The sequence below is a fragment of the Elephantulus edwardii genome, unplaced genomic scaffold, assembly GCF_000299155.1.
Source record: "Elephantulus edwardii isolate Elephantulus edwardi_28Jun2011 unplaced genomic scaffold, EleEdw1.0 scaffold00006, whole genome shotgun sequence".
Taxonomy (NCBI): domain Eukaryota; kingdom Metazoa; phylum Chordata; class Mammalia; order Macroscelidea; family Macroscelididae; genus Elephantulus; species Elephantulus edwardii.
Window position 1 is genome coordinate 9,289,132 of NW_006399756.1, and position 13,818 is coordinate 9,302,949.

Consider the following 13,818-nt stretch of genomic DNA (forward strand, 5'->3'; position numbering starts at 1 on the left):
AATGCCCAGAGCCCAAAGATCTTCCAAAGCTGGGTGAGTGCTGTAGTAGCAGGATCTGACAGACCCCAATACCACGGGGAGCAAACAGGATCCTTTCAGGAGCCTTTGAGAGCTCTGGGGGCTTAGTGGTAAGGAGTTGCGCTGGCAACGCGAAGGCAAGCAGTTCGAAGCCAGTAGTAGCTGCAACCGGGGCAAAAGCTAGGGAATCGCCTCCTGTGACTTTTACAGCCTCTGAAAACTCAGTAGAGGGTCAGCTCTGATGATGCCTAAAACCAACACGGGATACTCAGTCCATTCTTTCCAGACCCCAAGGGGATCTGATTGTCACAGGTGTAGGTACATCAGTGAGATCTGACTGTTGCCAACGTCAAGGGTCTAGGGATACTGGGTTCACCCCAAGCCCCTAGCAGGACCTGACCCCACTGCAGAAGCCAGGGTGCTGGACCCCTGTGGAGGGGGGAGGGCAGAGGGCTGTGGTCGATGGAGGGAGGTGGGGGGAGGGCAGTGAGTCGTGAGAGGTGGACGGAGGGTGTTGGTTGGTGGGCCCCGGGCGGAGTGTGGACAGCCGTGAGTGGTGGGCGGAGGGCAGGGGGCGGTGGGCGGAGGGCGGAGGGCGGACAGGCCGCGCCTCCTCGCCGGCCTCCGGCCACAGGCGTCGCTGTGCGCTGGCGCCGCCCGGGCTGGTTAGCGGGCAGCCGGCGCGCGCCGAGCCGGGGTTTCGGTTTCTGGGGCCCACTTCCGCCGTTCCACGTTGCACGGAGCATCGGTGCGATGTCCCGGGACAGCACGGGTCGCCGGGCGGAGGAGCGGGGCCGCGGCCGCGATGCGCACCGGGACCGGTCCCGCTCCCGCTCGCGGTCGCCGCTGTCGCCGGGGTCCCGCCGCAGCTCTGCGGCCGAGCGCAGGGAGACCCTGGATCGGCTGTGCCTGGACGACGATGACCCATCGGACGACGAGATGTTGGACCCCGCCAGCCTGGAGGAGGAGACCGATCACGGCCTGTGCCGCCAGATCCGCCATCAGTACCGGGAGCTCATCAACTCCGTCCAACGTAAGGGGCGCGCGCCCGGTGTCGCCGCGCGCCGCCCTCCGCCCGGTGACAGCCTCCTGCGGGCTGCGCCTGCGCAGTGCGCTCCCCACGTGCGGGCCCCGGGTCCCGGGAGCGGCCTTACGGGCCAGATCGGGCCCCATTGCCCCGTGGCCGAGCTGGAGGCCACGCCCACCCGGCCGCTTGTTTGAGCTGGGGCACTAAATCTGGGGGACAAGGACGCGGGGCGGCTCTTCTTTCTCTTGCATTCCAACCCCTTCTCCTCCCCACCCCCCACTCCTGGCCCGGGAATTGGCGGAAATGCAAACTTCTGGACCCCACCCCTGACCCAGCGGGTTTCAGCCTTTGGGCCGAGGTGCTTCAGGGGGTCTGAGAGTGTGATAAGATCCTTGCCAGTGTTGGAAGAACCCCTTGGGGAGCGCTCCCCGGAGGCCGTTTTTCGGGTTACCCAGGAATTCCTGCTCTAGTCCTTGCTGGGTCAGGCCCTCTTAATGTCCTTGGTGTTGCGAGCCTTTCTTTTCTCATGCCATTTTCCTTAAAAAGGTAAAGACACTTGAAGTGCTGTTGCAGGGGAAATGATTTTTATTAGTGTCTGTTAAGCGAATTTCACAGTTTGCCCATTTTTAAAATAGAAAACCGTGAGGACATACTGAATGCTGGGGACAAATTAACAGAGGTCCTTGAGGAAGCGGATACTCTGTTTAATGGAGGTAATTATTTTATGTGTATACAAACGGAAGGGTTTTGTTGTTACATGGTTTGGGATCATGATTCGTTTATGTAAGAGAGAAATCATTAGCCTCCCGAATTGAAGAAGAATTCCCATGTGATGGTGCCTTACAGATTTTGGAGGAGAGTCTTCTATAGTTCGCTAGTGCTGTCGACAGCAATACCACCGGGGGTAACTTCAGAAGTTTGTTCCTTACAGTCCTGGAGGTTAGAAGACTGGTTTCAGGGTGCCAGCCCTAGGGGAAGGCTTTCTCTGTCAGTTCCAGGGAACGTTCTCGCCTCTTTTTCATGTCTGTGACCTGGTTCCTCAGAGATCTCTGTGTCCCCACATCGATCTTCCCCTTAGTTTAGGATCTTCTCAGTCGGGGCTCCAGGGCCAAAGGGGGAGCCCCACCTTCACCTCTTCTTACTTGGTGGAGTTGTGTGCTGACCCTCCAGCCAGTTTTCAGAGGTACTTAACTGCATGGACACAGATTGTCCCCCCTTCTCACAGGGAGCAGCTGGCGGATGCAAACCGAGTGCCTTTGGCATCACACACAATTTCTTAGTTTCTTACCACTAGGGCCACTAGAGCTCCCAACTCGGTAGTAAGTCTCTTCCTCTGAAGATTGAAAGATGTAGCTCAAGCAAGAGTGGCCCCTTAGGGTGTGAGGGATGACTCACCTTAGTCCTGCCTCATTAACATACACAAGTTCCTCTTCCTGTTGTACCTGGAAGGCTGAAGGTCTGGGGCATCCCTGCAGAGGAAAGCAAGTGCTACTGTCACTTCCTCCAGTGACCACTTTGTGTCTCTATCACATCTTGGTAATTTTCACAACATTTTAAGTCTTTTCATACCGCTGTTGCACCCTTACAGACCACAGTATAGCTTAAACATAATTCTTACTTGTATTCAACTCAGCTCATTGCTGTTGGGTTGGACCTACCTCATTGCTGACCCTCCAGAAGGTTCCAGAGGCTCTAAATCACAAGGGAGGAGAATGTCCTTCTTCTGTGGAGCTGCTGGTGGATTTGAACCATCAGAGAGGGGCCGCCTTGAGGTTAGCAGCCCGACTCCCTAAAGACCACACTGCCAGAGTGCCCACGTGACTCACTTTATTGTGATATTTGCTTAATTGCCGTGGTCTGGACCGAACTGCATTATCTCTGAGGTGTGCTGGTATTATTTGCGATCCAATGAACACAGGGAGCTTGGGCCGGTGCCTTAATGGTAAGAACCTGCACTGCAATCCAAAAGGCACGGGATTCAAATGCACCAGCAGCTCCAGGGGAGCATGGACGCTTTCTCCTCCCGTGCAGTTTACGTCTCTGAAAACCCGCTGGAGGGTCAGCTATGAATAGGTCCCAGCTCAGTGGCACCCTACCACAGCGGTCAGCTGTGGCTCAGTGATCCTAGGAACCGCAGACCAGAACCTTGCCGTGTCGAGCGATTTCCTCACAAGCTCAGGCAGGATAGTGTAGAGGCCAGGATTTACAAAACATAGCTCTGGTGGTGGCCTAGTGGCAAGAAACTCCACCCAGTTCCAAAGGCATCCAGTTCTAATCCCCCAGCTGCTCTGAGAGAGAGAGATGGACAGTCACCTCCCAGGTGATTTACAGCCGCTGGAAACCCACTGGAGGGTCAGCTGTGGTTTGCTTCCAACTTGATGGTACACCATCCTGATAATGATATCAGATTGCAAATGGAGAGCAGCGCCCAGTGCTGAGACTCAGCCTAGTTACATGTTCTGAGGTGCTGAAGATCAATCCCGACCAGGTGTTCTATACCACCGAGTTGGAACTGCCCCATAGTTGACCCTCCAGTGGGTTTTCAGAGGCAGTGAACTGCACGGGAGGGGACTGCCCGTCTTTCCTGCAGAGCAGCGCTTTAACCACGAGGTCACTAGGGCTCCCCCGGCTGACAGGAGTGATATACCACGTGGTGGCTCTAAAGTGGCGTACTTGGCAGTTCTACAGTGATGTGATTTGGCTGTAGGGTGGTGTTGTCATGTACTGTCTGGTCAGAATCCACGCAGAGTGTATTTTCAGAGGCTGTCAGGCACGTGGGAGGATACTGCCCGCTGTTCACTCATTGAGCTGCCGATAGATTCGAACCACCACCTTTGGGTTGGCGGTATAGCTCCTTATCCACTGGGCCACCAGAGCTCCCTGAGGTGATGATGTCGTCATCCTCCGTTTTGTGATCTGACATGATCTTTGCAACTGATCTTTGCCATTAAGTGAGGAGCTTCCTGATTAAAATTGGCTTTTCGGGAAAAGCAAGTCTTAGAGAGGGAAGATCTTTTGTTAAACTGTGGTTATTAAGAGATTGTAGCTAACAGGATCAGGAAAACCTGAGCTGACTTTTAGAAAAGCCAGAGTCATTTAAAGTGGGATTTGATGGCCAGCTTTCCACATAATGAGGTGTGTTTTGAGGGCTTGAGTGAGAAATGCCAGGTAAGTAGTTGGACATTTAAGGGGACTCTTTATGCTGGTCTGTATTTTGTAATGGTGTATCTTCCATCTCTTTTGTTTTCATTTCACTAGTGTCCCGAGCCAGGGAAGCCGCCCTCGATGCCCAGTTTCTTGTTTTGGCTTCTGATTTGGGAAAAGAGAAAGCAAAGCAATTGCGCTCTGACCTGAGCTCCTTTGATATGTTGAGATACGTCGAAGTGCTCGTAAGTTCAAAGCTATAAATCTTAACTGCTTCCTTTACCTGTTGGGGTATAATTATCAGCGGAAGATCTCTGAGTAGTTCTTCCCTGGCAGCAGTGAGTTGGAGTGGATATGAATTTATATCTAGCTGTTAATGGTTTTAGCTTAATTCTTTGTTTTGATGTTTGGGTTTTTTTTCTCTGTTTTTCTTAGATTCCTCTAAAAAGATCTTACACAAATTAAGCAAATGAAAGTAAAGCCACGTGGTGGGCTTTAGAGTATGGTTGGTTTGAAAATCTTGTATCTTTCTGTCCCAGTGCTGGGTGGTATGGCAATTTACAGATAACTACTTGGGGCTTTCCCCCTCCTCCAATTAGCTGTCAGTTCTTAAGGGTTCTAGATTATTCTCAGAACCTTCAGCTTTTGACCTGGGCTTACGCAAAGGTCAGCCCGTCAGGTGTCAGAATTCAGCTGGAGCTCAGCTAGGCCTGTGGAGGCAGCATGTTCTGCCCAGCCCTTGAGAACATTTCAGAACCATACAAATATGGGGCTATTTTAAATTCACTTTTTTGTTTGTTTCATCTTTTCCCTCTTATAATTGATACAGCTTGACAGTTGTTACCTAAAATTTCAAAACTGTTCTTGGGTGCATTTTAAGCCCTGGTGGCACAGTGGTTGAAATGCTAACCGAGAGGTCAGCCACAGTCTAGACTCCCCCCGTTGCCCTGAGATGAGGCCGAGACAGACAGAATTCTTCTCTCGCGCCCTGGGGAGGGGAGTTAACAAGGCAATTCCAGGAGCCGGTGAAACTTCTCAGTTCTGATCTGGGCTGTGAGCCTACAGGTCGTGAAGCCAGCACAACCTCAGTACGTTGTTTCAGATTCTCACCGAAATGTCCTTAATTGAAGTTAGGGATATTTACTTTAGGGTTAAATGAACTGTTTTCTGCTAAAAACAAAGACAGGGATTTCTATGTGCAATCATTATACTAAGGAACTTTGCCAATACCTGGGGTCCCTGGAAACAGGCTTTGTCTTCAAGTGTTAATGAATCAGTGTTAGGAACGATGTTGGTAGGTTAACTGGGGGTTTCTGTTTAATTTTTGTAGCTGGCACATATGGGCGTCAACCCGCTCGAAGCTAACGCATTCACTCGGGAGGGAGAAGGTTCTGATGGTGAAGTGATAAGCTATGACTCGTGGAAAAGAGTAGGTCAAACAGCACAAACCGCCTTAAGCAGAACCCCTACATTCCACTTCCTGTAAGTGACCCTAAAAGTCATTTGTAACTCTTAGGTGGTGGCTTCTCTTAGAGATGATGCTTGGCACTGTCGGGGTGACGTTCAGGAGGTCACCTCACAGGCCCAAAGCTTCCTGCAGGCCCCCGTGTGCTCTGTTGGCAGTGACCTTCCACGCATCCGCCTGGGCCCCTTGGCTTCCCACCTGTGTGACTTTGGTCTGTGGGATAGCGCCTCTGCTTTTGGCGCCTTCCGCAGCCCTGCCACAGGCTTCTACTAGGGTCTCGTGAGAGGCTCTGTCACTACCTGTAACATGGCAGTCAATGCTGATCCCCTAAATCATAGTTACCGACTGTATTTGAATAGAAGTTGACGACTCTAATTTTAAAAAGTTTTTCTTCCTATCTAAAAGGAAATAGCAGCCCCAACTTCCTCCCACAGTCTGATGGAGGAGCCCTTACTGGTTTGTCTGTGAGACCAACTTCAAGTCCACTCATTGGTGGGCTCCCCAGTGGACACCTTCTCTGGTGTAACCTCCCCAGGCGTCTGGGGCATTTCTTCGTGCCCAGTGCAAGTGCCAGGTGTTTGTGTACCGAGCCACCCCTCAGCCTCCTGAGGTTGGTGGCAGCTTGAGCTATGACAAGATGAGGGTTTCGGAGTGGGTGTTTGGTTTTAATAAGCCCTCAGATGGCTCTTGTGTCCAAAACCTTATCCTGGACCGGCGTTTCTTATAGGATAGAGACTGCATCTTTGTGGTTTGCTGTTGAGGGCAAGGCTCTGCTAGAAATCTTAGAATGCAGAGAGAAAGGTTTTTGTGATGTAATTTAAATGTCATGCCATTGTCCAGCGTGAAGCGTTGCATCTCTGAACTCCTCTTTCCCCCCTTTTCATCTGGTGAGGTAAACTTAGCCCACAGGCTCCAAGTTGGAAGCCTATGGGAACTTCTCCAGACGGAGGTATCCAGACAGTTGGGACCACATTTCTCAGCCAGACCTGTGTGCATGTACACGGTCTGCCTGGACACTCATAGTTCTGAATGAATCTCGCACTGTGGGGTCTGCCTTACCGCTGACCTGCATCTGCACGTGACCCGTTAGCTGGCCCCCTACACTGCAAACTATAATCTCCCCAAGTGTAGGGACTCCTCAGTTTGTATTCTTTAGCCCATGATCTTGACATCATACACCTTTTACTATGGCTTAAGGCTGAGTTAAAGGCTTTTGGTGGGGAGAGTCCCAAAAGAAAAGCAATCCCATGGCCTCACCTAGACCTGTTGTCCTAAGACAGGTGTGTTGGAGATGCGCCCCAGGTCGGCCACTTAGTCCCCACTGGAACGGTTCCATTTTCACCCCGTCACGGCCTCCTTCCTTGGCCAGAAAGTAGTTGGCTTCCTGACAGAGACGAGACTATCTGGGGAGACTCCACACACATGCTCACTAGCTTACTGTTGAGAGCAAAGAGAGGGTGTTTGGGAGGTGTCTGTGGGGAGAAGAGCTCCTAGAGGTTTCTTTAGAAGCACACAGGAGCAGAGAAGACGTCACAGACTCAGCACAAGAGTCTTGATCGGTACAAGAGTCAATTCCACGTAATCACTGATGCCTGGTCTCCATTTTACTCTACTTTGGAGACCCCTTTTGGTGAATGAAATGGATTTGTTTGAAAAAATAGTAAAGACATGTGCTCAATTTCTTCCTTAGATTGGGTTCAATACAAGGAGAAGCCCCAGTACCAAAGCCACGAGTCGAACGTCCCAGAAAAAACCCCATGACCGAACAGCAGAGAGCGATGCCTGCCCAGGTTTGTACCTTTAACTGCCGTTGTTGTTGTGGTGGTGGTGTTCTGTTGTATCTGAGGAGACTCACAGATGACCCTTCGGCAGGTTTCCAGAGGCAACACATTGCAGGGGAGGAGATTGCCTTTCCATCTCCTCCGGAACAGCTGGTGGATTTGAACCACATGCCTTTGGGATTCAGCATAAGCTTCTTAGCACTAGAGCTCCCTAAATGTTCTATAAAGAACCTAAAGTTTGAATAACTGTTAACATAGCCTGTATCCAATTAGGCCGTTTTTGTTTTGTTTTGTTTTTAATTTTATTAATTTTAATCAATTAGGCCGGGGTTTTTTTGTTGTTGTTTTTTAAATTTAATTTTATTAATTTTAATCAATTAGGCCGTTTTATCAGAATCATTTCAAGTTGTACAGCCTGGGGGCGTCAGTCCCTGAATTCATTTTATTTAAATCTTTAAACACTTAAAACTTCATTTATTGGATTTGAATGACTGTTTACAGAACAGATCGGAAGCCTTTCTCATTTTGCTGAACGTTTGCTTTTAACTCCTTTTTATAACTTTTATTTTTCAGTTACAAAGAATGGAAGAGTCTCATCAGGAAGCAACAGAAAAAGAAGTGGAAAGAATCCTGGGATTGTTGCAGACGTACTTCCGAGAAGACCGTAAGTGTGATGCCGGGTTTGAAGTGGAGCTAAGCACGTGTTCTCAAATCTAGACCTCTGCCACTTTCCTAAGAAATCTTTTTGATTCACAAGGCATTTTCAGCCGTGTGTCGTGTTTGAATCACTTTGGTTCCACATGCATTTAATGGGGCTTCTCTAGAAATCCCACCTGAGAATGGGGGTCGGATTAACTTTTTATTGCCATTTTTAAAAGACGGATTACCTTCTCTACTACAAAATAAAACATGCCATGAGAGTGAGAAAATTCCCCAAAATCCAAACGCACTGTCTTTGAGTCAGGAGTGACCCGGCTCTCCAGAGCTGAACTGTCCCATAGGGTTTTGAAGGCTGTAGTCTTTACAGAAGCAAATAGCTTTGTCTTTCTCCTTCAGGGTGGCTGGTGGGTTCAAACCAACAGCCTTTCAGTTTGCAGCCAAATGCCTTCACCAGAGTGCCACCAGAGGTTTTGGGAAAAGAAGTACCTCATTTCAGCCTCCTTCTCTCCCCAGGGACAGCCATGCTTAAAAAGTGTATCGTATATCATTGGAGATTACTGTTTTTTTTTATGTTCATCATACAGGAGAGGAAGACTCCTGGATCAGATTGATACAGTAAGGAGGGCAGTGGGGCTTGGTGTGTCATAATCAGTGAGATGGCTTCGGGTAGGGCAGGCTTCAGAGCTGTTGTACATAGGGTCTCTCTGAGTGGCAGGGGACTCGATGGCACAGAACAACAACAACAGACATCGAGTACGACTCATAGAGTGACCCTGTGTACAGCAGCTCTGAACCCTGCCCTATCCTGAGATAGTCTCACTGTCTCTGATACAGCCACCCTTATTACCCCAGTTACTGTGTTAGTCCATCTCATCTGGGGTCTTTCTTGTGCTGTCCCTCCACCTTTCCAAGCATGAAGTCCTTCTCCAAGGACTGGTCCCTCTTGGCATCATACCCAAAGTATTGAGACGGAGCCCTCAAAATACTTGTTTCCAAGTAGCAGCTTGGTTTCACTACCTCCAAGACATACTGTTGGTTCTCTTGGCAGTCCATGGTATGTTCAGTACAAAGACATATAAAGAATATTGTTGTTCATTTTGCCTTTTTCAAAGCTGTTCTTAATATCCACACTCCTACAACATGCCTCTTCTAGGAGGACATTTTTCCACATTGAGACATACAAACCAGAATAAAACCCAGCTACACGGGTACCTTCTGACTCCTGGGCAACTCTGTGTTTCCAGGCACACTGTGCTGCTGAGTTTTCCGTGGCTGGGTTTTTAGCAGGAGATCATGCTTTTCTTCCAAGGCACCTCAGGGTGGACTGCTAAGTGCTAACCATTTGCACCTTCCGCAGCTCTGCTGATTCTTTTCCACGATTCCAACTGTAAATGTGTTTAACTTGTCCTGTCCTAGTTAAACACACTTACTAGGCTAGGAAAATTCTTTAGAGCATTGGATGCTTATATAAATTGCTGAAGTGAAGAATTTTCATGTTATCTTTGTACCAATATTTATGTAGGAAACGATTTAATAGAAACCATCTTAGCTACCCTCCAGAAATTCTGATTTATACTCCACAACTGGACATGTGCCCATTTCTTCCCCTCTGCTGACATAAGAGAGTGTGGGATCTAACCTTTTTTTCCAGTTTAATGAATGAAAGTTCATTTTTTCCTGTTGTGATGGTTTTCTCCTCTCTTTTTTTTTCTGTAGCTGAAACGCCCATGTCCTTCTTTGACTTCGTGGTCGACCCGCATTCTTTCCCCCGCACGGTCGAAAACATCTTTCATGTCTCCTTCATCATCCGGGTAAGATGCTAGAGCGTCTCTCATGAGACTTACGTGGACTTGGAAAGGGGTCAGCAATGCAAGCTGCACGTGGACTTGTAGAAACTATTTGATCAGGATGCATTTTAGACCCATTTGTTGCGAGGTATTCATTGACAGGTAGCTAAAAATCATCCACTGGTTAAACATTTGATGACCTGCATTTACATTTAGATATTTTTTTAGAGAAAGACCTGGCAACATTTGAATATGGGAATGGGAATATCATATACAGTGGTGTGCTGTTGAGTCGGAGCTGGCCCAGAGCTGACCCTTCAGCAGAGTTTCAGAGGCTGTGAGTCACACGGGAGATGGCCCGTCCTCCCTCAAAGCAGTATTTGAACCGCGTGCCCTCGGCCACCAGAGCTCCCTGTTGTAGATGAGATAATATTAGGTAACCGTACGTCTGTCGTGGTGGCCTGTCGTGTCAGCTCATTGATTTTCCCCATGAGGTTCTCTAGTCCTCACAGAAGCAGACCAGCAGGTCTTTGCTGTGGAGCTGCTGGGTAGGTTCACATCATCACCTTTGCAGTTAGGAGCTGAGCTGTTGAGTCGTTGCACCACCAGCGCTCTTGAATAAACTTGATGCCACCGAGTCCCTTCTGACAGATAATGGAAAGCTGTATTGGAGGAGACTATGCATTTTTCTCCTTTAGAGCATCTGGTGGATTCAAACTACCAACCTGTCCTTTATAGGATAGTATAAATGTTAAATGTCCTGGGCTTGAGAATTAAGTAAGGAAGCATCCTTTTTCCCAAGAAATACACAGTGAAGTTTTAGGGAGGGGGCAGGCCATTTACGATTGATTCTCATAGGGTCCAGAGAAAATAAGAATATAATGTAGAGAGATCAGGATAAAGTCATAATTTTAAAAACTGGTGAATCCGGGCAAACAGCGGTTTTGCAACTTTAATTATAAAATAATTTATAAATGAAAGCTTTAAAAATAAAACCCCGTTCAGATTGTACCGTGGATTTTGCTTTTGGCTCTGTAGTTTTCCGTTGTCTTGTGTTTGTGAGCATGTTAGGTGACTTTGATTTTAAACTTTGGCTTCTTTTTTAATGGACTCACTGTGAATTTAAGATAAAATCTTCGGTTGACTGAAGTATTCTTCAAGAAATGATAACACGAAAGCAATTTTATCAATGGGAATTGACAGACTTGTACACAGTAGCCAAATGGTTAGTTTTATTTAAAAGGCTGAGTCTGTGTGGAGTAAGCTTTGGGCAAAAACAAATACTAAAAGATGTCTTTTGTCTGTATCATCCTCACTTGGAGGGTCTGAGAGAGAATGTTCTATTGAATATTTTTTATTTCTTCTAATAGTAAAAAGAGCGGAAGCTCGATCTTGGTCTTCACCAAAAGCTATGTTATTTGTGTTCCAGGATGGCTTTGCAAGAATAAGACTTGATCAAGATCGACTGCCAATAATAGGTAAGTGGTAAGAGGTTCAGATTAGCTCGTTGTAGAGAAAGTATGTTTGTCCTTTGTTGATAAAATAGGATTTTTAAAACTAGATTTAAATAAAGCTTTTATTTATTTATTTTTTAATTATTATATTATTTTTACGTGTACCGTCAAATCAGATCTGACTGGTACAGGAGGAGATTGCCCCCTCCTTCTCCAGCAGAGCATCTGGTGGATTTGAACCACGTACCTCTGGGATTGCAGTGCAGCGTCTTGCCACTAGGCCACCAGAGCTCCCTAAAGCTTTTCATTTTTATTTACTCATTCACTGTTGCACATTTCTCTCCTTACCCCTTCCTTCTCCAGTCCACTTTGCAATACACCTCTTGTTTCAGATTGTTGTTAAACATAAAATGCGTAATGAGGTTTTAAAAGCACCCTGCCTTGTGCTTTTTATGAGAATTTACACAGCTTCCATTTAATAGTCTCTGTACACATTATTCAGAGAGAAGGGTTTCATCTTACACAGTGTATCCTACTCTCATCATTTCTGGTCCAGTTTTTCTATTTCCACTAATTCCGCTTCCTTCCTCCCTGACTTCATTTTAGCTTTAGGGTAAATGGACTATAAAATGACTCGTGGAGGAACAGAAGTGAGCTTTAGCATAGGTAGCAAACTCGTGCAACAAACTGAAGAGCCTTTTGAATCCACCAGGTGTTCTGCTGGAGAAGGAGGGGCAATCACCTCCTGTACCAGTCAGATCCGATTTTATGGTACACACACAAAAAAATTAAATAATAACAAACTAAAGTACAAAAACATTTAAAAAAATATAAAAGAAAATAATGAGAGTATCAGTTGTGATGCTTGGATGGCATGATCACCAGCACTGGTTCCACATTTTCTGCAGTAATAACTGATCAAGGGCATTACAGTGTCTTGAATTTGAATTCACTGGCGATCATTTTTGTCCCATTTCCTTCTTTCTGACCACTTTTTCCTTGAAGCCTGTTCCTGTCCGTGAAGGCCTAGGAATTTGAATACTTTTGCACACACACTCCATTACTCCATTACTTTTAGGACCTCCTGAGGAGGCCAGACTACTCTGTGCTTCTTGATGAAACATTGTCCGTATCACCTGAGTTTCACGTGGATGGCCCTCCCTGCTTGCCGCATATATAGGTGGAGGTCTTCACAAGACGAGCCATCTCCTCCCGTGTGACTTACGGCCTCTGGAAATTCACCGGAAGCTCAGCTATGAGCTGGTTTGACTCCACAGCAATGACTTTGACTTTCAAATACAGAAATCCATCTGCTAAAGCCCAGAATCCCAGAAGGATGTGGTGTCTGGAAATGCCTTTGGGCTGTTTGCTGACTAAAAGGCTGGCACTTAGCACCACGAGCCCCTTTGCAGGAGAAATACGTGGCGGTGTGCGCCCGCGAAGAGGCTCTCATAGCAAGGCCTTCCCTTTCCTCTCCACTTGTCCCTCTTGCCTTTGGACAGACCCCAGCCAGAATTCTAGGCCAAGTTTATCAGCCTCAGTTACTATGAGCCTTCTCCCTGATGAGGTAGGTACCTTTGAAATAAATCAGAAGGATAGGAAAATACACACGTTTAGAAAAGAAGAGTTGACTCTCACTCATGGTGACCGCATGTGTGTCACAACAGAACGACACTCCGGTGGGTTTTCAAAGGTGATCTTCTGGAATTAGATTACCAGACCCCTCTTCCAAGGAGTTTCTCAACTGTCAGCCTTTTGGTTAGTTACCAGGTGTTTAATCATCTGTGCCAGCTGAGGACTTCATGTACAAATTACCAGGTGTTTTCTTTTTCTCCTCCTTCATGCGCATGCTTAAGCTACCAAGCATATGACGATGTGGCTTCCTTGAGATGGGAAAATGATAGTGCTCTTCAGGCTGCTGCTAAAGCTTCTGGAGGGAACGGGCTTCTTGTTGCCACTTGGGCCCGTGAAGAAGCTCTCAGTGCCCTCTAGGCGGGACCAGTTCCTAAGTGACCCGCCGTTGATTTTTCCGAAGGCCGTCAGTTGTATGGGAAGAGATTGCTCATCTTTTGACAGCTGTGGAAACCCTCGGGGGCGGCTCTGCTCTGAAACACAACAGTGTTGATAATTACAAACCCTCTCTGAGGCCAGGTGCAGTCTCATCAGTTTCCCTTTCGGCGAATGACCTCTGCTGATGTGGTCGCCTCTGCCATCTTTGTCTTTCAAACAGAGCCCATTAATATGAATGAAGAGAATGAGGCAGTCGACCATAACACGCAAATGAGAAATCAGGGCATTATCTCGCTCAGTTACCGGGACTGGCAGGTAAGGCTTGTGCGCAGCCCGTACAGCTGTGGGCCGTCCTCCTCTGTGGGCGACCCGACCCTGAACTCTTGTCCTCTACCAGGAGATTGTGAAGACCTTTGAGATCTCGGAGCCAGTGATCGCCTCTGGTCTGAGCCAGCGCAGGGCGAGTTCCTGA

The 13,818-nt window shown here is 47.7% G+C and overlaps 1 protein-coding gene across 1 annotated transcript; it reads left to right on the forward strand.

The window, feature by feature from the left end:
• Nucleotides 1–771: 771 nt before the first annotated feature.
• On the forward strand, nt 772–13,818 carry NSMCE4A (non-SMC element 4 homolog A (S. cerevisiae)). The gene is made up of 10 exons (XM_006879888.1): nt 772–1,051; nt 1,681–1,758; nt 4,304–4,434; nt 5,520–5,671; nt 7,345–7,444; nt 8,009–8,099; nt 9,812–9,906; nt 11,312–11,360; nt 13,567–13,661; nt 13,744–13,818. The coding sequence occupies exons 1-10, from the start codon at nt 772–774 to the stop codon at nt 13,816–13,818; spliced, it is 1,146 nt and encodes a 381-aa protein (XP_006879950.1).